This window comes from Glycine soja, chromosome 8 (assembly GCF_004193775.1).
Source record: "Glycine soja cultivar W05 chromosome 8, ASM419377v2, whole genome shotgun sequence".
Taxonomy (NCBI): Eukaryota; Viridiplantae; Streptophyta; class Magnoliopsida; order Fabales; family Fabaceae; genus Glycine; species Glycine soja.
Window position 1 is genome coordinate 17,200,882 of NC_041009.1, and position 27,013 is coordinate 17,227,894.

At 32.6% G+C, this 27,013-nt stretch overlaps 4 protein-coding genes across 4 annotated transcripts; 3 read left to right on the top strand and 1 right to left on the bottom strand.

Moving 5' to 3' along the window:
- Nucleotides 1–402: 402 nt before the first annotated feature.
- Nucleotides 403–2,836, bottom strand: LOC114424603 (serine/threonine-protein phosphatase 7 long form homolog). The gene is made up of 4 exons (XM_028391472.1): nucleotides 1,991–2,836; nucleotides 1,829–1,913; nucleotides 1,339–1,743; nucleotides 403–1,257 (listed from the first exon to the last, which is right to left on the bottom strand). The coding sequence occupies exons 1-4, from the start codon at nucleotides 2,830–2,832 to the stop codon at nucleotides 577–579; spliced, it is 2,013 nt and encodes a 670-aa protein (XP_028247273.1). The 5' UTR covers nucleotides 2,833–2,836; the 3' UTR covers nucleotides 403–576.
- Nucleotides 2,837–9,189: 6,353 nt separating this feature from the next.
- Nucleotides 9,190–14,843, top strand: LOC114422454. Its single transcript, XM_028388817.1, has 5 exons — nucleotides 9,190–9,431; nucleotides 10,659–10,808; nucleotides 11,822–13,688; nucleotides 13,991–14,163; nucleotides 14,408–14,843. Exons 3-5 carry the CDS (start codon nucleotides 13,092–13,094, stop codon nucleotides 14,583–14,585), a joined length of 948 nt encoding a protein of 315 aa, XP_028244618.1. The 5' UTR covers nucleotides 9,190–9,431; nucleotides 10,659–10,808; nucleotides 11,822–13,091; the 3' UTR covers nucleotides 14,586–14,843.
- Nucleotides 14,844–17,012: 2,169 nt separating this feature from the next.
- On the top strand, nucleotides 17,013–19,553 carry LOC114424369 (glucan endo-1,3-beta-glucosidase 14-like). Its single transcript, XM_028391214.1, has 3 exons — nucleotides 17,013–17,167; nucleotides 17,678–18,714; nucleotides 19,200–19,553. The coding sequence occupies exons 1-3, from the start codon at nucleotides 17,104–17,106 to the stop codon at nucleotides 19,266–19,268; spliced, it is 1,170 nt and encodes a 389-aa protein (XP_028247015.1). The 5' UTR covers nucleotides 17,013–17,103; the 3' UTR covers nucleotides 19,269–19,553.
- A 1,006-nt stretch (nucleotides 19,554–20,559) lies between these two features.
- Nucleotides 20,560–21,551, top strand: LOC114424543 (stellacyanin-like). The gene is made up of 2 exons (XM_028391400.1): nucleotides 20,560–20,810; nucleotides 21,029–21,551. Exons 1-2 carry the CDS (start codon nucleotides 20,627–20,629, stop codon nucleotides 21,361–21,363), a joined length of 519 nt encoding a protein of 172 aa, XP_028247201.1. The 5' UTR covers nucleotides 20,560–20,626; the 3' UTR covers nucleotides 21,364–21,551.
- Nucleotides 21,552–27,013: the final 5,462 nt, after the last annotated feature.

The window sequence follows — 27,013 nt, forward strand, 5'->3', positions numbered from 1 at the left end:
TTAGGGTTAGTTCTTATTTGTTAGGGATATATGGCTATGTTTTTTATTTTAGGGTTAGGGTTTAGTTCTGAACATGTTAGGGGTTAGGGTTATATTTTTATTTTAGGGGTTAGGGTTAGATCTTATTTTTTAGGGTTAGGGTTAGGTTTTTTATTTTAGGGTTTAGGGTTAGGGTTAGGTTTTTTATTTTAGGGTTAGGGTTTAGTTTTGAACATGTTAGGGGTTAGGGTTATATTTTTATTTTAGGGGTTAGGGTTAGATCTTATTTTTTACTGTTAGGGTTAGGTTTGTTATTTTAGGGTTAGGGTTTAGTTCTGAACATGTTAGGGGTTAGGGTTAGTTTTTTACTTTAGGGGTTAGGGTTAGTTCTTATTTTTTAGGGTTAGGGTTAGGTTTTTTATTTTAGGGGTTAGTTTTTGAGTTTTATTTGGTTTACGGTTCATTGATTATTATAGTTTGATACGCGACATAAATATTATCCATAAGTAAGCCTTAATAAACTGAATATCATACATTACGCCATGAATGTCAAATTACAAATATACAACAAAGGCTTAATAAACGAAGACATGCAAATCATTCATTTTGGTGTCCGTGATGTCGTGAGGATGTGCCACATGGTCGATCCCATCTTCGTGCTTGGCGATCAGGATTTCTTCTGCCCCGATGCCTCCCCGCTTCTTCTTCGTCAGCCTCCGCAGAAAATGCGTGCCGCAAATCAACACCGAATAAGTCACCCGTATTAGGTATTGGTCCCGGTACATTCCATTGTGTTCCTAACGGGGCATTAGGTGTTGGAATTGGGCCATGATATTGCTGTGAAGGGGTCATTGTGGGCCATGAAAAATGAGCTTGTGTTTCCGCAACACCACCGAACGATTGCTGGCTTGCAGAAGTATCAGTGTGATGACCCTGAAAAGGATATTGATACATCTGGGTCGGATACTCAGCAAATGTTTGTGGCGTGTAATACATTCCATGGCCACGCTCCGCCATTTGTTGGGAATATTCTTCCGCTTCAACAATGTCCCTTCTTCTGTCTATCCCCTGAGTTTCAATACTTGACTGAAGCATGTGAAACTGTTGTGCAGGAAATTGACGCTCTGATGCGGGACCATGTGACACTGGCTCAGTGACTCTCTCTTGCTCTTCGGATAAAATTGTAATTTTTTCCACATAAGGCACGAGATCATCAAATGTGCATGTATTCCTCCCTTGAGGAGACACCATGTATTGTAATGCCTCCGCAACTTCACCCTGCATTTATAAGGGTAAGAAAATTAATGGCCATCATTAAATAAAAGTTCAAGTTAAAATTTGAAAAAAATTTAAAAATACCAATGTAGCCGTCTTTGCATTTGCTGGGTCAACAAACATCTTTGTCTTTCGCCTATACCAGACCATGTAGTCCGAGTTAAAACTCAATAGGCCTTCTTGTCGGGGATAAGCGTCGACCCTAAATGCATGGCGATTATTCCACTGATCAATCATTGGGGCGAACAATTGCCCCCAATTTTCGTCATGTTTCCCTTTCAATGTTATGCCATGAATGTTTAAGGGTTGTGAAGGAGACTCTGGAATTGGCTGTTGCATCCCAAATTGTCTCAATACTCTGTCCGGTTGGTGCCACTCAATAACTTGGAAACAAATTAGTGGCACCACCGCGTACCACGCGAGACTTCCGACTAAACAAACGGGAGGCAACAGTGATATTACGGTTGATGGGTACGGCTCCCACACAAACTGCATATAACAACATAGTTATGAACATTTTAGTAAAATAACACATATAATTTTTTATTTTACAAATAGAATAACATCTTCTTACCTCATGACGTTTCATAATATCTAACTTGCGACGAAAAACTCTCACATCATCATTGCCGATATGTTGGTTTCCACGTCGCAGCCACCTACAAAGATTAAAATTTAATATATGCTAAAACCATTTATTCTATTGAAATGAAAGACGCTGCTAAAAATTACTAACCTATGCCCCAGTGGTGTATTTTCTACTTGGGAAGGAGTCCTCTTTGGAGCCAAGGTTGGACATCGTTCCCATGCCCACATTTGTAGTAAGATGCACATACCTCCGATTGATTTAGTTTTATAATCGGTGGCATTGCACATCTCTCTGTATAGAAAACCAAGTACGGCAGCTCCCCATGCATATCTGCCACATTCTTCAAAGTCACGTAAAAATTGAAGGTATCTTAGCGAAACTTTGTTACTGCTTTTATCAACGAACAAGACACCTCCAATGAATCTCAATATCCATGCACGGGCAAACCTTCGTACTTGTTCTTCGTCGTCGTCATTATTTATTTGGGCAAAATGGTGAGCCAGCCAACTTAATTTAACCACACTACCTCTAATTTCATCTTCTTGTGGTCTGACTCCCAATAATTCCTCACATAAATCAGCCCAATCAAGATTTGTTGGACCGATTAATGGTAAACCATCCACACTTATACCTAACAATACAGAGACGTCTTGGAGAGTAATAGTACATTCTCCGCATCTCATGTGAAAGGTATGTGTTTCTGGCCTCCATCTTTCAATCAGAGCACTAATTAATGAGGCATTTATTTTTAAGTACCCCATCTTGATAATCCAGGCGAAACCAGATTGTAGAAGAAAAGGAAAAATTTGCTCAGGAATTTGTTCTTCCCCTTGATACGTGGGGACAGCTCGTCTGATATGTAATTTCCTATCTTCTTCCCCATTCCAAACATGTTCTGAAACATGTTTAGGTTGCATCCATAATACATCAGCATCGATGGGACCAGACTTAATGTTAACATGTGATGAAGATGATGATGAAGATGCCATTGCTACTACAAAAAAAAAATATAATACATTATTTGTAGATAATATAAATTAAATTAAACTACACACATTTATAAAAACATTATTAAATATCTAACAATAAATTTGAAAAAAATCAAACTCGCCAATTTTTAATATATTCTATACATAAATTAAAATACATGTGAACAAAACTTTAAATAAATAATTTTTTTTCTACAATTAAAAAAAATAATTTAATAAAATATGGACTAACAAATTATTTATAATACAAACAAATATTGAAATGCAAAAAATTATTTAAAAATATATATACAAAAATTATAATAATGTACAATCTATCATATATTTAATAACATAAATTTTCTAAAACAATTAATATTAACCTACAAACTAAAACTAACAGTGATCATATATATATATATATAACTAAAATCTAAAAACTAAAAATTATTAACTCAAACAATATTAACTTATTAATTCATTTATTTAAAACTATACTATCTATATATAACATACAAAAATATATAAGACACAAAAATATAACACTAATAAAACAAATTTACGCATCTCTAATATTAGAATTATTTATTTACGTGTAACATGCTTAATATTATAAAAACTAAAAATTTATGTCTACCTAAAATTTATAAATATGTATGCTAATATTAATTTATACATAATATTTCTACCTTATCTAATATTAAGTGTGTGCCTAATATTTCTAAGGCTAATATTAAGTGTGTCGGAACGTTTGGCTGTGGCTTACTAAAATATCATATATATACTACAAACTAACCTTCAAATATATACTACAAACTAATAACAGCATACTTATTTTTATACAAACTAATCTTCAAATATATATTACAAATCTAAAAATATATACTACAAACTAAATAATATTTTTATACTAACTAACCTAACCTACTCTTCAAATATCTGTTACTACATAAAAATTAATAACAAATAACAGCATACTTATTAATTTATTAATAATACTAACTAACCTAACCTTACAATACCTATTAATCTTAATTAACCTAAACTTACAATACTTATCTAGCTAACCTATTATTTTAAAAATATTAACAAACAGAATATATAAATCACTTATCTAGCTAACCTGTTATTTAAGAAAATCACTTACCAGCCAATTAGAAATTATGAACTATGGAAGAAAAAAACTCAGCAAGAGCAAGCACCAACAGCAAGCACGCAGAACACTCAAGAATGGAGAAAAGAAAGGTAGTAGAAGAAAAGAAATGTGAATCCAAAGTTTACGTTCAACTTATTTTATAGGAAAAAAGCGTATACAATGGTCAAAAGCTCTCTGTATCCCTAAACCCTATGCTGCATCCCTATACAATGGAGAGCAGAAACAAGCCCTGCAAGCCTGAAAAGTTCACGTGACATGGCTGTCTCGCCAGCACCTTGGGCGAGTCCTGCACACTGACATGGCTGTCTCGCCAGCACCCTGGGCGAGACCCACTGCACTGCCAATCCCGCCAGCCCTTCTGGCGGCAAGCCTGTAGCCCTATCTCGCCATTGCGATGGGCGAGTCCCACTTCTCACTCCTACGTGGCCTATGTCGCCACTAGCAGGGGCGATACACCCCTCTCTCCTGCTTTGCCGCCACTGGCAATGGCGGGTTGAGCCTTGCCGCCAGTGGCAATGGCGTTTTCCGCCTAAAAACCAACCCCCTCCGTCATTAGTTTTAAAACAAACCCTTATACGTAAATAGTTTGTAAAATAAGACCCCCTTGGTAAATTTGCCACTCTAAGCCTGCAAAGCTTACATGTCAGCCGCAACAGTAGATCTTAACACCCTGTCAGATCTAGAAGGAAATCGTATTTTGAGTCGAGTTAATTGGTATCATATATATTTCTTTTTAATTATAGTTAATTAAGCATATGATTTACACAAGTTACTACATTAAGGTGACAAAAAGATTCTGTCATACCATGTCATATGTCATTTTTTTTATGTTCAATGATAATATTAAGGATTGACCTTAAATTCTCAAGTATCTATTCCAATTTTTATCACTAGATTGATCCTACTAAGTTATCATTAGGCCATGCACCCAGACCATTAATTAGGAGTGTGTAAAAAACCGATTTGAACTGAATTAGTTTGGAATCGAAGCTACATTAAAACCATTAAATTGTTTTCAAAATAAGTTGAATCTAATTATTTTTTTTAAATCAATTCGGTTACTTTAACTATTTTCTTTTAAATCAAATTTTTTATTAAAAAATAGTTTAAAAATCAACTTGGTTCCTAAATTAATCCAAAACGGTTTAGAACCGGTTCAATTCAACATTGGTTACAACTTGGTTCATAAAAAACAATTCGGTTTCAAATTAGTTCTCTAAAACAAGTTTGTTTAATTCCCCTACCCTAATCGGCTTTTATAATGTAAATTTTTTGTGTAAAATAGATTTATTAAGTTTTTAATAAATACTTAAAAAATCATATCTAGGATAATTCTTAATTCATCAAGCAAATAAAAATCTTTATAGAGCATGAAAATTAAAGTGTATTATTAATATATACTGTGGTGGCATCAATTAATTTGAGGGCAGGTAGGTAAATTGATGGCCAACAGTAGAACCTGTGATCAATCCAAGGGGAGTGGGGGTCATATTCGTTTTAATTTGTTCACCTCATCAGTCAGTCAATATTCACTATGAATCCAAAATCTGTTCCCCAAATTCCCAAAAAGACCGAAGCAACCCACTCCCTCTGTGTGAATTTCATTTTCATTGGTGAACAAGCCATGGAATCAGACCACTGTCTCTCCCATAGGAAACATCCCTCAACTTTGTCCAACACATTTAAATGTCTTCTTTTCCATCACAACAATAATACTATAATTTCACTTTCACTGCTTCTTGGCATGCTAGCCAGCTTCCCCATTCTTTTTTCTTTCTCAACACTTCTTCATTCACTGTGAGTGTGACCAATTGCATCAAATATCCAATATCCAATATCCAATACACGTCAAAGCTCCTTCCTAGATGGCTCCACCTGCTAGATCCTATCCTCTACATGGCCTCAAACTTCCAATCACTGTGCTTTTCATCTTTTTCCTCTCCTTTCTACCTTCCAAATCTGGTAAAAAAGCCTCCACCATCCTTATACCCTATTTAAGTTAATAACTGTTTCAAGCTTCCGTTAAGTTACAATTTACATATTCAAATAGCAAGCTAGGTCTTTCATATATACACGTCACTTTGACATAATATGTGGTTTTTATATTTAAATATTTATCTTTTTTTATTCTTTTTTCTGTGCTTGTCATCTCTTTCTCTTTGGTCTAGCTACCATTCTTAATAGTTAACCCTCTTGTGTGTATAGGGTACCCTTTTAAGTTTTTAATGAACCGTACGTACTTTTTCTTTTGGTTGCGTTGTGTAGGTGGATCAGTGATGGTGGAGAGCACAAGGGAGGGTTTAGAGGAAAGTAAAATGGTGATAGGGTCAAAGCCACCTGCTTGTGTTAACAAGTGCAAGAGTTGTAGGCCATGCATGGCTACTCTGGTCGTTCCAAATCACCAAAAGAGGAAGAAGGGTTTCAAAGTGTCGTCTCGTGGGGACGATGACACCTATTACCTTCTTTCATGGAAATGCAAATGTGGTAATAAGCTGTTTCAACCATGATTCATTCATCAACTACTATCAATTACACTGCTTAGTTACCATTAATTTCTGTATATGTATAAAAAAAGAAGAGGCAGAGAACCCAACTTCTGTTGGAGCCTCCGTTTGGGTATTTGTCATTTAGATGTTAAAAATTAGTGAACTTGTTTTCATCTGTATCCAATTATTATATAGTATTAATTATGAGTATTGGGACTTCTATAGTTCTATGTTTCAAAGACTTTTATTTAATTTAATGCTTAAATTTAACATTTTTCATTATATGAACGAAAATGAGTCGTAATCTCTGCTTATAAAATCAATTTGTTTAATGTCACTCTTGCATAGGAGTATGGCATTAATTATAATGGTAAATTAAAGAGTAGTTAATTGGTTATTGTAGTCATACCTTGAATAACACGAAAGGAGTTTATTAGCTTGTCTGTCTTATTTCTAATTACAAATTACAAAGTACAAGCACACAGGAACACGGTTGAGCGCATGAAAAGAATACAAACTGGGAGAAGGTCAAATCTGTTGTCCACACAGACCACAATGCATGTGTAGTGTGTACATAATACAAGTACAGTGAACGAGTGGGGGCCGGATTTCATAGAAAACACGTCAAATGAATGTTCTGCAATAGAGATTTAATTTTATTGCACATAAACAATTTTCTTTTTTATAACTTTCCTAATGCCTCTTGTTATGTTAAGAATACATTAAATAAAAATAGTATATACATCTATTCAAATTTTAATTTTTTACTTTATTAAACGAAGAACAATTGAATTTAGAATAAGGCCTGTTAATGTGCAATTTGTTTTATTATAGTCCCATTCCAAGCTTTTCCATATGATATGTATAGTAGTAGATTTCTAGCGTTGTAGCAACAATGTCCACGATGGTTGATAGATGGTGGTTGAAAAAATCCAGCATAATTTATATGGGTGATTTTTAAGTTTTGAAATTTAGTCCTATGATTTCTAACTATGAAAACACATTTTTTAGCAAAAGAAAAGTTTTGTAATCAAGATATTTTTTTATGATCAAATTAATCTTATAATTAAGTACAATAATGGAATAATGGATAAGATTTGGATATGATCCTGTAGTATCCGTCTCACAAAGCATAACAACTTTAATCTCTTTTATCGTATATGCACTCACTCATTGTCAAAAAAAAAAAATTACAAATAAATATCGATGTCATTCCTAGTTCCAATAAACGATTAATTATCATTTTGGCCTAAGAATACTTATATTAAACATGAGTGGTAGCACATGGAAATTGAAAGTACTTGGTGTCCCGCAAAGGCGAAAACCGATGGCTGATGATGCAGTCGGATTCCCTGATTCGCGCACTGATGACTGAACCATCCTGATCCTGATGATGCAGACCCTGTCCCTGCTCCTAAATAATAAGTACCAGTAGTAGTATGGATCTATTCAGATTAACTTGTTCCAAATTCATCAAATTATTTTTTTTTCCCACAAGTTCAGTGTTAAACTAACAGATTTTTTTTTTTTTATTAAAAAAAGTTTTCTCAATCGGTGAAATGATATCAATAACAGATTAACTTTTGCCCAAATACACTGATGTGTAAACAGTTTTATTCAGCACAGAATAAATCATCACCTCTAGTCAGGAGTAGTAACTTGACACCACCATTGATGTGCCTCATTGAATAGGATTTTAATTCAATGCATTCAACACGGAAAAGGCAAAGGCAAAAATATTTCCCTAGCTACAACAAGACGTCATCTCGAGGCTTCCAACAACTTTGAACAATCAAAATAATTTCAACTTTGAAGTGTGAATCTCGCATGTATGGATGAAATTCAATCATATATCAACGCTTTTTTTAGCCAACATAACATGTGATATTTGATAGAAAACTTTACTCCTTATACACATGGTCAAGAGTTTCATTTTTTATTCTTATATATGAAAAATATTAGTTAGAAGAGCATAAATTTTCAAGTAGATTTTGTTACTTAAAAAAAATACTCATCGGCATTCGATCAGCAGTAGCTTGGATTAAAAGAAGCACAACACCTTTCAACCATGTTGTTACTTAGTAAGAAAACTGTTTTACCCAAAATTCAAAATGAATTATTTTTTGTAAGAGAAAAAGAAAGTTTAAAAGTGAATACATAACAATCACAATGATAATTTTTTAGTTTAATTTCTATGCGCGCACTGTTATTTTAATTTTTTTTGCATTGTCAAGAAAAATCATAGTTAATATAACTTTTAGATTAATTATTATAAAAACCAACAAACATAGTACAATTTATTATTGGATGCAAGTGTAAGTTGTGCAACACCTCCTCAAATGGTCAGTACATGATCTACTTCTCTATCTCTTTTTTGTTCATTTTCAAATTCACATTCTTATTCTTTAACCATTTTCATTTTACACATTTAACTATCTTTGGATAAAACTAACTAAAAATTAATTGAATAAATTTTTCAAATACTATTTTTTTAAAAAAAAACTAACTTATCATATCCTTTCTTACCTAAGTTTGATGGTCAAGAGTCAAGACTACTAGTTAATCAGTTGAGGAGTGTATCAAATTATCAATCCATATAGATGGGACCACCGAAGCCCAGTTGGTCATGTGAATTGAGGCCAATATTTGATCCATTGGGCTGGGAAGTTAGCCCAAGAAGCCACCCTACGAGAAAATACTATATCAACATAATTTATATGCATATCATTCATTTTGGTTAAACTAGAAAATGAAATGCCTGGAAATGGCTCTTGTCTCAGTCACCACCGCAAATTCCTCGAAGCATATTCTCTTACGCACTCTCTCTCGTTCTCACGCTTTCTCCTTCTCTCTCCACCGTCAATTTCAACCACTCTCCTCTTCCTCCGCCGTGCTCCGCCGTCTTCCCCGGTGCCACGCCGCCTCCCCCGGTCCCCCACTCCCACCTTCCGAAAACGATTCCAGCAGGCACCTTAAAGGTTCTTTCATCCTTCGAACTTTTAAATGTTTAATTGCTTAAGTTAGGTTCCTTTCATGTTTTCGCTTAGATTTATTTATTTATTATATATGAAGTGCATACGTGCATTACTGTTGTTCTCTCACGTGAATTCTTTTTTCCTTATGTTTCGTGTTTGAGTAGTTAGTGTAGTAATTGAAGTCTCTTTTGGTTCGAAATGAAAGGGATAAGAATTACTCGTATGAAATTTAAAGAGAAGTTTAGTTTAGGTCCATGAAATAAGTTGAATTTTTGTTTTGATGGAAGATGGATGATTTCAGTCACATGATAATTCTTACAGCTAGGGATACAATACAACTAAACTTAGCTTTTCATGTATTGTTTAAATTTAACACGTTAATTGATCAATCGAACTCTTTCTAGTTGAATAAACAAGCTCAAACTTGAAGTTAGACTGGTTTTTTTAATCGAGTCAAGCTTATGCTCTGTAGGCTTGAAAATAATAGTTTGTAATCACGCTGTTTTTGTGACGATGCTACAACTACTGTGCTTGGTATTTGATGATCAAATTTGTCTTTATGATTGTGTTACTAATGTGTTATCTTGTTATCATCAATTCTAACTAATTCTTCCATTGTTCCTTTAATATAACATTAATGTCTGTCCCGTACTATCTATCTGTAGTTTTGGGGCTTTTAGACCTCTGTTGCACAACAACAACAACAACGCCTTATCCCACTAGGTGGGCTTTTAGACCTCTGTTGCACAAAAAAAAAAAAAAAACTAAACTAGGTAAGATGAAGTCACTCTATGATGCAAAAAATTGTTTGCAATGATCTGTTGTCTTGTGTAGTATTGAATTATGTAAGATATGGTAGTTTTTCAAGGTCCTCTATCAAAGCAACTTTACATTTTTTCAACTATATATATATATTTGTTGTTGTTGATGTAGTCAACTATATTTGTATTGTGTTGAAAGTATCTTCATTCCTCAGCATTTTGTAGTCTAGACTCAGGACACACATTCTATGTGCTTTGTGTCATAAAAGCTTGTTTCAGTAACTATTGCTCATTTACTCAAATGTTATACTTGCCTTAGAGTATTAATTGGTATAATGATGCCATGTTTTTTTTTTATATTAAATTTATCTTATGCTCAATTTCTATCATTTATGTTTTGATTTGGTGTTTATGCTTCTTGAGCAAGGTGCAGCTTTTGGTATTGACAAGACTTTTTTTATTTTATCAGGAGCAGATGTTGCTACATCTTTATCCAAAATTCAAGATAGAATACAGATCTTCTTTGCTGTTCTTTTCTGGATGTCTCTATTCTTTTGGGCTTCCGCCTGGGATGGGAGGAATAGACCAGACAAGGGATCAAGATTTAGAAGATAAAATAGTAAGCATTTAATTTGTATATATCAATATATATAACTTAGGTGGACGACAGAATTATACAGCAACAGAAAAAAAAAATTATGCAACTGTGTCGTTTAAGAGTATATTATTCTCTGTAAAATTTCTGCTTTAGAACATTCCATGTGCTAAGATTACTCCTGTCAGAAGTAGCTTTTGAGTAATCACTCTGTTTCCCTTTTATTCATGCACAAATTCAACCAATCTATCCAATTATAAAAATAAAATTATTAAATTGGTTGAATTATATAACAATTTGTTATTGGATAGATGTGGGTCATTCAACATATTTTTGTAATCCAAGTTCATAAGTTGGGCATAGGTCCTTTAAGAGACAAGTCCTGAACTCTAATGTGTTCAAGTATAAGAATCTGTATAAATATTAAGCTTTATTTTATAAGCAATATATATATATATATATATATATATATATATATATATATATATATATATATATATAAATAAATGGATGGGTTGGATATCCATCCATAAATTTTTTTATGCCAACTAGAAAATTGACGATGGGTGAGTAAAATTAAACTTAAAAATTTTATAACGATTTGACATTATTCTGAAAACTTAGATGAACTTGTAGTCAAGTTTTTAATTCAAGTACAATGAGAAGCAGGGTTTTGCAGATTGCTTTTGCAGTTTTGCTTTCAGTTGTGACAAGTAGGAGGGAGGAGAAGTATTTCCTTTCATTGTGAATGATGTCTTTCCGTTCGACCTTCGGGCCTAAACCATGGACATGGTCCATGAAACCCGGAAAAAAATAATTGAATGGCCGTTGAGATATTTTTTTATTTTGACTTGTTTTGCCTGAGCCAGCTGGTATGGTCTGTGGAAAAGGAAGTGCCTTTTCTAGAGTGAACATTATTATTTATGGATTAAACGTCAGTTTTATGTGTTTCAATAAGTTGATATTTTCGCATAGACTAGCTGATGCGTATTGATTACATGGTTTGCAATCTTTCATTTCATGGATTTACTTCTCAGGAGCAATGGACGAATACGACATATTTTGTTGTTTTTCTTTTCTGACCGTAGCAGTAACACCAGACGGAAATGGAGACGAAACAAGTTGTCACCTATAGTGTCAAAGATGAGTCATTACTTGAAAACTTCATCTTCATTTTCGTAAAAAGCCTCGAAATTTTCTTTGTAGTTTTCGTTGTTTGGATTCTTTTGGAGTTGCTTCTCAGAGCTTTAGGAAATGATCTCACAGGTTCACAGCAGATTTCACCCTCGCACTCTGTTTTTTGGTGTTTCTCTACTTACCGATTACCGTAGTAGTTATATCAAAGTTCGCACATTTCTGTTGCAGTATATGCTTCTCATGAATACCTACCTGAAATGTCGATGTTACAACATTTTTTTACGCAAATATAATCAAAATGGGTCTATGTTTTCTTCCGTTTCTTGTCTTGAATATGTTAAGTTGGTGGAAACGAAAAAAAAAAGACTGAATTTATTAAGGTTTTGAAAACTGTACCGATTGCTAAAAGTAATTTAATGACACTAAATTTTGACTCGACAATGATGGTTGTATCGAATATACAAGTAATCAAGTAATAATAACATAAAAGCAAAAGGAACTAGCTTTCACTCCCATATTAAGTAATGCAGTATGATAGTATTAGTAACAAATAAGTATTTTACTAATTATAAGCGAGAATCTCACGTCCCCTGTCCACAAATGGCAACAAAGTATGCCCATGGTACCCAAAAGCAGGTGTTCATAGATGGTTGGTTGCAGTTGGGGAAGGTTAAGGCGAGATGGCGATGCTAAAGTAATTGGTGTCCGTTCAACTTTTGCAACTTAGAGCAAAACAAAAATGGCGACTTGGGTCCCCCCAATTCGTGTCATGCAATCTACAGTCAAAACGTGCCCATACTGCATAGGTTGTAGTCTCCCACTTGCATTTCACTGATTGCTAACCGGGGATTGGTCATCAGATTCCTCTAAGTAATAATGTCCAGCGTTAATTGTTATATAAAGACTTGCTTGTTTCTTGCATTCTATTCCATGTCTCTTCTTGAGAGAGTTCACTTCTCTCACTCTAAAAGTCTAAATCACCTTGTTTTCAACTGTCTCTCTTTCCTTTTCTAGTCGAGTACTTTTCTTTCACTTTTCACTTAGCTGATAGGTTTCAACTTGCACCATCTTTTCATTAGCATTCTGTATCAGTCCTCATCCCACTGTATGCATTGCTAGCTCTCATATTACCCCAACTCCTTGATTTTCTTTTTGTTTGAGTCGTAGAAGATGTTACTTAGAAGCTCCTCGGCACCGATTCTAACTTCATTGTTACACTATTCAAAGGAGTCCTCCTCCGAACCAGAACACATTCTTAACCTTCCTAAAACAGCATCAGCTTTAAGTCTAAGCCAAAACTTGGTGGAGATAGACCTTAAAAAGTCATCAAGTCCCAAGAGAAAAAATCGTGTGCCACTTAGTAGTGTTCCTAAAAATCAACAGAGTAAAAAGATAAAAGAAAGAGATGAAGGGAAAGATCCACAACAAAAAACTTGCATGAAAGCAAAATCTTCAATTCAAGAACTGTTTTCTAGTTTGGATTTAGATAAGGGACTCCTGGATCATGAAGAGCGTGGTTCGGGGAAGAAAGATAGTTGGTTACAGACTTCAGTGATGGGTGGTGGAATGGGGAGTGATGGTGGTTGGATTTGTGGTGGTTGCAATGGAAGTGGAAGAGGCTCAGGTGGTGGACATGGAAAAAGGTGGGGTTTCCATGAAGGAAATGATCATGGTAGAGATAGGACGGAAGCTTATTACCAGAACATGATTGAAGCAAACCCCAGTGATGCACTTTTGCTAGGAAATTATGCAAAGTTTTTGAAAGAGGTAATAATTTGTTCCTTGGTCATGTTTTATTTCTCTAAATATTGTGAAAAGCAGAAAATGATACTCCGCTCAGTCCTTTTTATAAAAAAACAAGTTTTAGTGTATTTTATACTAAAACTTGTTTCTTATAAAAAGAATTTGGAAGTAGTATTAAATTATCTACCCAATTGGTCAGATCATCCACTATTAAAAAATTATCAGGCTGGCTAGAATGTGTACCTTGTTGGTATATAGAAATGCAAGGAAAACTGTATGTTTCATCTATCTATCTATGGTTGTTATTGTATTGTATATGCAAATAGGTTTGTGACGATTATCCTAAATCAAAAGAGTATCTCGAAAGGGCGATTTTGGCTAATCCTGATGATGGTCATATTCTGTCCCTCTATGCGGAGTTAATATGGCAATTAGAGAAGGATGCTAATCGAGCTGAAGGATATTTTGATCAAGCCATTAAAAGTGCCCCATATGATAGGTAAAATATATGATCAACAATTCTACGTTGATTATGGTTTTCATTCTTTCTGTATATTTTTCTAATTGTTTACAGAAATTGAAGCATGTGTTAATCTGTTTTTTTTATTTTTTTTTATAAAAGAGCATGAAGTTGGTCCCCCTTTCATGTGTTATATTCTTTCTGTTTCTCTAATGCAAAAACATTTTGCCCTCTCTTGTTGAGTTGCTGATAAAACTAATGTATACATTTTAATTTTTGGTAGCTATGTCCTAGCTTCATATGCTAATTTCCTTTGGGATGCCGAAGAAGACGAGGAAGATAAAGACTGTAAAAATAAATCGAATCACAGCCATACATATCCAACTGATCTCTTTCATGGAGCTAACCATCACATTCATTTAACTGCAGCCATAGAAACCTCACCACTGTTTCTTAAGTGAAGGTGTGTGACTTGTATGACAAATGTAAGTAAATAATAGTCTTTTGTCAGCTATTGTGAATAGCAGCTTGGATCATACTAAGAGAAAGCATCTTTAATTTGGTGCCTCTTGTGCTGGTAAAAAGGCTTCCACCATTGTATCTTTTAAGAATAATGTTAGTTTTGTATGCAGAGACTAAGGAGTAAAGAGCAACACTGTATTATATACCTTTAATATAGTATTATTCTACTCTTAATTTAATTGCTTTAAGCAGTAAAATTTATATCCTCAAAGGCTGATTCAAATAACTAAAGTGGTGGTTCAACATATATTTTATAAGTGAGTACAACTTTTGCTACCATATATGGTTTTCATTTGTTCATTCTTTCAACTTTCAGACATGCAGATATTCCAATATTTTTTTTTTAAGCCAAAAAAGGCTAAGCTAAGGTTCAACGACTGTGATCATCACAACGAGATTGTCACCACCGCAGCCAAAGAGCCAAAAAAGCAAAGCCAGAATATATAGATAATGAAAAAGACAAACAAAATAACAAGAGAGGACAAAACCGAACTCATAGCAAGGGAAAAACAAAACTCGACCTAAACATGTAATTAACATGGGAGACCTTGTCTATCATTTACAAAAAATCTAGTAATAATGGTAGGTACAAAATCACACCAGTAAGAAAAAACTATAGTCGACCCGTGAGACATTGCAATATTAAAATTACTGTACAATTAAAATACAAAATCATCCTTTAAAGCAGTTTCTTAAATCTTTTAACACAAAAAGAAATGGGAAGGAAAGAGACTAGAGCATCTGCATGGAGCCATAGACAACAACAACATTCGTAGTTACATATATTCCAACAGATGATAGTGAATTACATAAACCTATGGCTCCAAATGTACTAGGGCCTTGAAAGGTGAAACATGTGGCTCTTTTGTCAGCTTGTATGTAATGGTTTCTTGTCTTTTTCACTTGTCAGACTCACTGATAAGGTGGTAATTAAGTGTTTTGAGAGTTCGTCCTTTTCTAAGTGTTTGTCATTGTTCGGGATGCAGTTGATGGGAAATAGGGTCGCTATAATTTAGCTACAACTTGTTTAATTTCAATGTGTGAACGGTAGCAACTATCGCATTACTGAAATTAGTAAAGTTTGCATGATTTGACGATACTAATTATTAATTCGTTTTTTGTCCTATTCCTTAAAAAAAGATCTTCTCTATCTTCATCTTAATAATCATAAACTGCACCTTGTTCACTAAGATAAAAATTATATTCTTTAAAATCTTACAGTCTATTTACTAAGGTGAAAATGGAGGAAGGAGGAGGAATAGAAAAGAGGCCAGAAATTCTTGATTTCTTTCCTCTGCTTCTCAGAGTCAAATAAAGTGCGAAGTTCTTGGCTATTGCTATTGCAATTCAATTCTTCTTGTTTTACTTCAATTTTTACTAAATTCATTTCAATCACTATCTATTTTTGTTGTATAAGCGCGTTTATGTTTTTTTTTTTATGTTCCCGGAGTGTTTATATTTGTGTTTGGCAAAATGATCTTAGAATATATAATAAAAAATAAAATAAATATTTTTAAGACTCAAGATTACAGTTTTTTGAAAATTACATTTTATCTTTTTATTTTTACGAAACCAATTTGATCTTGGAGGGATCAATATATTTAGGTTGACGAAAAAATTAGTTTTTTTAAAAACCAAAATCAAATATATAACCCGATGTGATGTAGCTAGTTTAGAACTTTTAGAAATAACCCTAAATCCTAAACTAAACCAATCACTGAACAGTACTACTTGTTAGATGCCCTCTAAAATTTCAAGATAGAAATTGAATAAATTTGTTTCAAGACTGTTATTTATTATTTCAAGCGACACCTTTTTTATAAAAAAAATTGATCGGCACACCTTTTTTTTTAAAATAATTGACCTCGAATTAGTGCTCTAAAATATTAATTTATACGTTAATATATATTACATATTATTAATTGCAGAATTTGTTATCTATTTGTATAGTTTCCCATGTGATGATATGTCTGACCAAACATTCAAATGTTGTGTTGTGCATGGCCAGTGCTCACACCCTTACTCATGAGGCCACGAAAGGTATTGATGACCAATTTACAGATCCTTCGTGTCTAGCTTGATGCCCATGCTAGCTACGTACGCTGCAGACACACCCATTTGATGAAATTTGCAAAAAAGGTATACTTTAAGGACGAGTTAAAGGAAGAATCTATTCTAAGCCGCTGAAAACATCCTTGTTTTATATTTCAATCATCTTTTGTTTAAGGCTAAGAATCATATTCAAATATTTTGCTCATCATCTTTTGACAAAAAGCTAGGAATCTTTAGTTTATGGCATGCCTGGACGAAAAGTTTTGCATCACCCCGAGGATTGCCTTATGATTTCTTCTCCCATCACGTTACCGTTATTGAATTACATATGACAGGGAACCCACACATCATTTTCTACGACTGGAATGCTCTAAACATTCTTAATATTCCCACACTATACGGACCATGTTCTCTTCCTCAACTTCCTTCTTTCTTTGCCTTCTCCTCTTCTCTGTAACCTTTTGTCATGGTGTGTGTTGCTCTTACTAAACTCATCTTTTACCATTTCTTTTTTCCTTCTAAACATTGAAAGTGGCGTTTCATAGTGGATGCTTACTTAATTGTTTGCAATGACCATTTCATTAGAGTTTAATTTCTATGCATTATTAATGTAACTACCAACTAATCAGAAATCATAGAAAATACAACTTTTAAAGTAGTTATTATGAAAGTTAATAAACATATTGTATATAAAAAATTTGTTGTTAGATTTTATACTGCCAATATGCATAGATTATTGTTAAGGGAATTGGGTCTAGTTCAGTTGTATAAACAGAGTGTGAATTATTGTAAGTTTTTTGACATTGATTTCTACTAATAAAAAAATAATATGCATAGATTACTAACTCTTTCTTTGATATCATGCACAAATGTTTGCTTGGTAATGGTTTTACCTTAGTAAGTAGAAAAGTTTATGGAATTTTTATGCATGAGATGGAATTTGAACCGAAGTTTTGACATTAATTCTTGTGTGGTGCAGTTTTGGGGGATAAAGTATTTACAGGAACATATGGAGTAAACTACGGTAGGATAGCAGACAATCTACCTTCTCCTGAGAGTGTGGTTACTCTTCTGAAAGCTGCAAAGATTAGGAACATCAGAATATATGATGCTGATCGTCAAGTCCTGAATGCCTTCAAAGGGTCAGGGATTTCAATTAGTGTTTGTGTACCAAATGAGCTACTTAAAGAGATAAGTGTGGGAGAGGATCGTGCCATGAATTGGATCAAACAAAACGTTGAACCATATCTTCCAGGGACAAAAATCCGTGGCATTTCCATTGGGAATGAGATATTGGGAGGAGGAGATATGGAGCTTTGGGAAGCTTTGGTGCCTGCATCTAAAAATGTGTATTCTGCCCTTGCTAGGCTTAATTTGGCACATCAAATTCAGGTCTCAACTCCACATTCAGAGGCTGTGTTTGCAAATTCATACCCTCCATCTGCATGCACTTTTAGGGAGGATATTCTCCCTGTCATGAAGCCCCTCTTGCAATTCTTCTCACAAATTGGCACTCCTTTCTACATAAATGCATACCCTTTCTTGGCCTATAAGAATGATCCCCAACACATTGACATAAACTATGCTCTTTTCAAGAAAAACCCTGGGATTTATGATGCCAAGACAAAGCTACACTATGATAACATGTTTTTGGCCCAAGTTGATGCAGCATATGCTGCCTTGGACAAACTTGGGTTTGACAAGATGGAGGTCATTGTTTCCGAGACTGGTTGGGCCTCTAAAGGGGATGATAATGAAGCTGGGGCAACAGTGAAAAATGCAAGGACTTACAATAAAAATCTGCGTAAGTTACTGCTCAAGAAAAAGGGTACCCCTTATAGGCCCAAGATGGTAGTCAGGGCTTATATATTTGCTTTATTTAATGAGAATTTGAAGCCTGGCCCAACATCTGAGAGAAACTTTGGATTGTTCAAGCCAGATGGAAGCATTTCATATGATATAGGCTTTACTGGCCTTGTACCTTCCTCAGCAACCTCCCCTTTTCTTTCCTTCAAGGTATGGATACTCGTATGTTTTGCATTATTAATTTATGGCTTAAATAATTTTTTCCCTTCATATAATTTTTGTGTTTTTTATTTAAATTTTTGAAAATATATTATTTTATTTTTTATCTTAAAACACTTTAAATAGTGAAATAAATGCTATATAAAACGCTTTAAGGATGAAAAATTAAAAAAATACATTTTACAAGTACTGAAATAATTTCTTTTACAATAAGAAAAATAAAAAATGTATTTAAACCTTAATTCGTCAATACCAAAAATGCTAATCTGATACACAATCTACTATTGATCAAAATTTATGACAGATCGCAAATTTTGGTGGGTATTACTTTTCTTTTATTGAGCCTCTCGTGATTTTGTGGTATACAATAAATTTTAAGCAATAATGTAAGATGGGTTAAGAATAGTGTTATTAATGTTGAACATAATTAATTTCTAGCACGTCAATGCTGATGCTGTAGCATTTGTGCATTTCAGGGTATTGGATCTTTATATGCAGTGGTTTCTACAAGTTGTGCGGCTTTTCTTATTCTTGTAGCATTATAAGCTGTCATAAGAATGAATGCATACAAGTGATTTCAATTATTCTTTGGATGTAACAATTTTCAGAACTCACATGCAATTCCAATTGTGGAAATTCCAAAGTACAGATGCCACGTCTCGATATGTCTAGCTAATTAATCTTTTTTTTATTCATCTTTATTAATACTCAGCAATTTACCATAGGCTTAAGTATCCACTCGATGCCTAGTTGATGATCAAGTATTGATGTTGTTTTTTTCTCTCCCAAGATTATAGTGAATTTAAATAACCTATCATCATTTCTCATTATTTCCTTTCTTAGCCCTTAACATGATTTTATAAAATTATTTCTTTTAAATACTAATTTTCTCTCCCCTTCTCCTGTTTTACTTATTATTAATTTCCTTCATTTTATACTTCTTAAAAAAGTATCAATTAAACAAATCATCATATGATCAAATGAGTTTTCTTGCAAAAAATACTTTTTACAAGAGTTATAATATAACTATAAATTTATTTAAATATTTTGGTGAGATATCAATACATCATATTTAATAATTTTTTCCAATTTTATAATTTTCGTTAAATTTCATCGTGTTATTATTTATCTCATCGTATTTTCACGCTCAAAGGATATAGAGAACTTGTTCAATTACTGGTATAAAACAAGTGCTGTACTTTTGCTTGACGACAATCACAAATAACGTGCTGGTTCCTCTACCAAAAAAATAGAATGTTTTAGTTCTTTCAGGATCACAATCACAAATAACGTGCTAGTTCTTCTTCCAAAAAAAGAAAAAAAATGTTTTTGTTTTTTTATAAGACAAAAGAAATTATTACTAATAAGCATTCCAATCTTAACACAAGGTGTGCCCAAAATTGAAAAAACAAAAACCAAGTACACATGTCACTGAAAACATCTTATAGTTATAGCACCTTCTAAGTTCACTCAGTAGCTTCACCACGCGCAACTTCACATACTCTCATATGCACCATAATACCCACCTTAAGGGATATTTAATTAGATGTAAAATTTGAAAGCACATTTTCAGTTTCGATTAAATGCAAAAGGAAGACAAAAAAAGATGAAAATTAAGAAAAAGTCAATTAAGAGCTAAAAGAATTAAATATTGGTGGTTGGTATATCAAAAATGGTAAGGCTAAGGCCACCGGTGTGGCCAACACCATGAACACGCTAACTCGACAAAGGACGTGTTGAAAACTTGAAGCATATACTAATACTTAATTAATTGTCCATGCATTGAAATTTCCCTACTGATTTTAATCTCATCCCTTATTTATATATAGTTTCACTCTCCAGTTTCATTTGTGGCACCCATCTCTTCTTCATTTTCCAAAAACATATTTTGCTAGAATTGAACATGAACAAGATGACTGGTCTTGCTCTTGGTGGAGTGGTGGCGGCTATTTTAATGGTTCTACAGTACGCAGAGGCACAGACAAGTTACGTTGTTGGAGATGGCACGGGTTGGAGAGTTCCACAAGATGCTTCCACATACCAAAATTGGGCTTCTGACAAGAATTTCACAGTTGGAGATACTCTATGTAAATATTAATATATCATACCCATATATAATTTATTTTTTTAATTACATACTAACATTTTGAAGATGTCATCCAAATTACAAATGATTTTAAAATAATTATTATAGATTATAATCGAATGATTATGTGAAACTTTTTATACTATAATATTTTTTCTCTTATTGTTTCAATTGGCCGGGTTAATTAATTAATTGAATTGAATTTGTTTGGGTTTGTAGCATTCATTTTCCAGACAGGGTTGCATAACGTAATTGAAGTGTCGGAAGAGTCATACAATTCGTGCAGTTCAGCGAATCCTATAGGTACAACCTACAACACGGGCCCTGCCAACGTTACACTGAACAGAGGTGGTGAACATTACTACATTTGTAGCTTTGGTAATCACTGCAACAATGGGCAGAGGTTAGCCATCACTGTCTCTGGCTCTTCCACCGCCTTTCCACCAGCCACCACCACCGCTCCGCCACCACCTTCGTCTTCCGCGCCCTCTTCTTTCCATACTACTGTCCTTCCCTTCCTCTTCCTCTCCGCATTTGTCTTTATAGCGTTTTAGATTTATGGACCTTAGATTCAATACCATTTATCCATGTCACCTTATAATAATTACATACTTTAATTTGTGATTCATATATGTATCTTTCTTTTTTACCTTGATATGTTTGTGTGCACGATCGAGCATGTAGTAATATTCTTCGGGACCGGTTGGTTGATCAATAAAGAGATTCTGTTTTCTAAATTTAATTCAAAAGAAATAAGCATTAGTTAGAACTTTAATGGAATTCGCATCTGCTACAAGCAAACTACATACTGATAAATGATATGATCAATTTGTCAAAGTTTGCATTTAATTTTCGTAGTTTACAAATGCCTGTCACGACCTCAACTTTGTAGGCTACAATAGGAAAAGTAGATAGATTTTAAGTGTAAAACTCTAATCAAACGAGGATCGTTTTGATTAAATAAATAATATTTATTGGTTAAATACTTATGAACACCTTTTTTTGTGGCAAACCTTAACTCAATTCGGCCAACAAGCCCACTATCGAGGCGTTGTAATTTATTGCCCCAAAAAATTCCTCTAGTTATGAACATACTGAACTAGAAACACTACAATCCCATGAACATTAAAAATTAGAGGCAAAATTATTCTCTTTTATCATGTGTTTGTTGGATAAGTGACCTCAATAACTTAAGAGCGAGAGTGAATTAAGTCTTATCAAATTTTTCACTAACAAACTTTTAATCCCCTTTTAAATGATAGGCTTAGAATGTAGAAGAAGAAATAACAATCAATTTAATAATATTTTTTAAACGTACAAGACAAAATTGATTGCAGTAAAATAAATAAGATAAAGGAAGAGAAAATTACAAACTCAATTTATATTGGTTCGGCCACTTCTCATCCTTACGTCCAGTCCTTAAACAATTCACTTGAGATTTTCCACTATGTAAATCCTTTACAGAACACACCTTGGAATTTCTCACCCTTGTGTTTAATATTTTCACAATCTAAGAGACAACTAGTCTCTTGATTACAATTGAGTTCCTGAGATGAACAGAAATATTTCTCTCATTTAGAGTAGATGATACAAATTAAAGTTCCTAAATGAATTCTTAATAGATTTGCAAGTGTTGGACCAAGAGTTGTTTAGAAAGCATTTGATAATTAAATTCTCTTAGAACATTTGTCTCTTGCTTTTCGAAGTCAGACACACATATATATAGGCTCATTACGTCTTTTCAAGATGATTTGAAGAAATGTGTCTTTTTAAAAAGGTTTTCTGAAATTTTTCACTGGTAATCAATTACAGGATTCTGTTAATCGATTACACAGTTATATTTTGAAAGCTCATGACTTTTTAAAGTGTTTTCTAAAATATCGTAACTAGTAATCGATTACAAACAACGGGTAATCGATTACAAGATTCAAAATTCAAATTTTAAAACCCTTTTTGAAAAGCCCATTTACAATCTGTCTCTGATAATCAATTACAATGTCTGGTAATCGATTACCCGTGCCTTTGATATCTTGGAAAGAATTTGTTTGAGACAAAAACTAATCAACCAGTGAGATTATTTTAATCTTATTTGCTTGACCTTGAATTAATCTTGAAGCAATCTCTATTTGCTTAATCTTAAATGTTTGTTGAAACAACCTTGTTTGATTATACTTTGACATCATCAAAAATCTGTATTCATACATTTACATTCTCCCCTTTTTGATGATGACAATTATTATCAAGTAAATTTTTTTCGACATCATCAAAACCTACATGATTCACAATTTTTGTAGTGTCTGGTCATCATAAAGATACATTGCCACACTATTTTATGTTTAAAATAAAATAAAGAAACAATTAATCAGTCTAAACTTTGTTACGCTTCAATTTCAAGTAACATGATGTCAATTTATTATATCTGGAAAATCAAGTTATGTAGAGTATTGGCAAACTGGACGCACTACATGAGTGTTAGCATTAAACAATGTTCGCAAGACTCATTTCATAAATTGCAATTACTTACAGACAAGCTGTTCATAATTTTCACAATAAACGGTGTATTGAGAAATATAAAATACTAAAATATAAAAAAATTGCCTGTGGGTTAAATTTTCAATTCAATAAGAAACAATTAAACCTTATGATAGAATAATCAAATTACTTGCTCAATATTCATGCTTTACGGGTACAACATGAAAATAATTTAATTTCTATCATAAATATTTACTTTATGATAAAATTGACAAATTATACATACATCATGATGCCTGTGGGTAAATCATGAAAAATAATACATCATTTTATCCCAATTAATTATACAGATATAATAAAAATTCTTGTGAGATAAAATTCATTATATAAGTATAATTAATTACAATATTATGTCTAATTCCTTATATGATCTTTAACCAACTTAATATATAATTTTAATCAAATATAGATGCTGTGGATAATCCATAATTAATCAAAATTATAAAGATCACTTAGACATAAAACTTTATTATATGAGAATAAATGGTATTTTGCATTTCAAAATCAAGATACAATATCGTAACTAGTAATCGATTACAAACATCTGGTAATCGATTACAAGATTCAAAATTCAAATTTCAAAACCCTTTTTAAAAAGCTTATTTGTAATATGTCTTTGATAATCAATTACAATGTTTGATAATCGATTACCAGTGCCTTTGATATCTTGAAAACAATTTGTTTGAGGCAAAAACTGATCAACCAGTGAGATTCTTTTAATCTTATTTGCTTGACCTTGAATTAATCTTGAAGCAATCTCTATTTGCTTAACCTTGAATGTTTGTTGAAACAACCTTATTTATGTATTCATACATTTACATTCTTTCTCTTTTTGATGATGACAATCATTATTAAGTAAATTCTTTTTGACATTATCTAGACCTGTATTTGTAGAATCGGGTCACCATGAAGATACTTGCTACACTATTTTATGTTTAAAATAAAATAAAGAAACAATTAATCAGTCTAAACTTTGTTACGCTTCAGTTTCAAGTAACATGACGTCAATTTATTGTATCTGGAAAATCAAGTTATGTAGAGTATTGGCAAACTGGACGCACTACATGAGTGTTAGCATTAAACAATGTTCGCAAGACTCATTTCATAAATTGCAATTACTTACAGACAAGCTGTTCATAAATTTCACAATAAACGGTGTATTGAGAAATATAAAAAACTAAATATATAAAAAAAATCATTATTTTTTATACAAGATATTTTATTTAAATTTTAATTAACATCGACAGCTAGGCTGGTAACAACGTTAGTAATTGCTTCGTTTTTGGAAATGTTTTTCAAGAGCCAAGATAAAACCCACACAAAAAAAAAAAGATTTGGACTTCAAATGCAGGGTATCAATGGGCTTTTCTTCCTGCACGGTGGCTTTTTCTTCTACACTCAACACGTTTTGAAAATTTCCAAAATTATCCCTGCGAATAAACATAGGATTCACAATCCGTATGATGCATATCTGTATCCCCTAAATTTTTTATAAAAATATTTTTAATGTTTTTAAATAAATTTAATTATAGTTTTTTTTATAATTATTACATTATGTAGATTTTTTATTTCGGCCTTATTACAATTAATTTTGATCTAATACTGTATTTTTTACATATATAAATTTTAAATAAAAATCATTAGTTTAATAAAAATTTATATATGTAAAAAAATTAGTTATTAGATCAAAATTAATTATCATAAAATTTATTATGTAAACTTATATATGCATTAAATATACACTAAAAAATTTAGTATTATATATAGTGACATTAATTATTTTAGATCCGTAATCCGTATATATAGATTGACAATCCATATGAACCTTATGGAAGGGTGTTTTTGGAATTTCTCTCTCACCACTAGGTGTAGAAGAAAAAGCCACGTGCAGGAAGAAAAGCCCGGTATCAATTCTAAATAGGGCTTCATATTATAATGGTCCAATTAGCTTGTGAATTATCATGGACTAATTACGATACCATATAAAAAATAATAATTGCTCAATTAGAAGGCAAACTATCAAAATTAAGTTAATTCTGCTAACTAACTCCCAGCTTACTATCTATGTAACCCACCGACAATTCCTTATATATAGTATCGTAAGAGGTAATCTTGACAATCAACTACACCTTAACCCACTGAGAATGACAACTTTTTAAGCTAGGTCGTATATCAAAGCATTTAGGGCATGGATATGTATCATATACTTCGCAGACGAGGAATGGTTCCTAATCTCATGTACTTTTGTCTTTTGTCTTTTGCTTTAGCATGCATAAGTGTCTTTATTATAAACCTATAGCAAAATATGGTCCTCGCATGCAGGAATATGATTCTGTTAATATGGTCCTCACATATGGTTCCGTCCTCTAGTCTAAAAGTGGTTATCGACCTTGTAATAGAAAAAAAAAGAAAGAAGATAAATATCGGTTTTGGTCTATTTTGCGTCTGAGTGCGGGGTTGGCAGGGACACATATTATCCCGAGTTTACTTTAATGAAGCATTATCATCAAATAAAATAGTAAGTTTAATTAACTGAATTGTCATAATTTTTTTATATTTCTCCTAGTCATATACATCATGTCAATTTCCTAAGCAGTCAAACTCCAATGACACTAATTCAATGAGAATTATATGCGCAAGTAAATAAGAAAATCACCAAAGTTTCAACATGAGAAGGTGTTTGCTTCTAGTATTTATATACACATAAAGGGTGAAAAAGTTTGGTGACAGGGTGTTCTTTTACCATAGAAAGAATGCCCATGCCATGGCCCGCTCCAAGAAGAGGAGGTGTGTGTATATATATCATGCAAGTAAGACTATTTCCAATTGTATCTGCTTCATGAGTTACTCATTATTGGTGCAGATGATTTGATACTGTGTTCCTGATTCAAGCTTATCAATTAAATCATTATTTTTTAATTATCAAATTTAATGTTAGTGAAATTAAACACTTATTCTAAGTAACTTTAACATTAGAGGAAATTTTTGTATAAATTTTTTTAAAATTTATGTGACAGAATTCATAAATTTTAGATAAATAACTCATTTAAACAATTATATATTATACATGTTGTAAGTGGATATGTACCTTAGACATTTTGTCTTTGAAAGATACATTTTGGATACAAAGACCAAAAAGCATGATGAGACAGTAAACCAACGTGAAAGACGAATTAATTAGCTTGGGTTGATCCTAAGTTATCAGATTCTTATTAGGCCTCAACACAATCAACAACAATGTTCACATTCAAAATTAACCAAAAGGTCATTTAATTAGTTTTCATATTATCAGTTTTTAAAACTCTAATCGAGCAATTTGGATTAAACTTGTATATATTTCACAGTTTAAAATAATTATGTCCTAGCTTAAATGAGAGAAAATTAATAGATAATCCTCTATGGAAAGCATTAATTCATATTTGAATATCATATTATATATATATATATATATATATATATATATATATATATATATATATATATATATATATATATTATAAAATAAAATCCAAACCTTTTTCTTTTGAAGTTAATATAAAATCCAAAGTTAATGATGTTTCCTTCGTAATTACTTAAAATTACTAAGAATTACATTTACATTGAAATGTATTACATTTTATGTCTCAAGAGAGGGGTGTAGGTTTTCAAAGTATATGGACGACGTAATTTAAA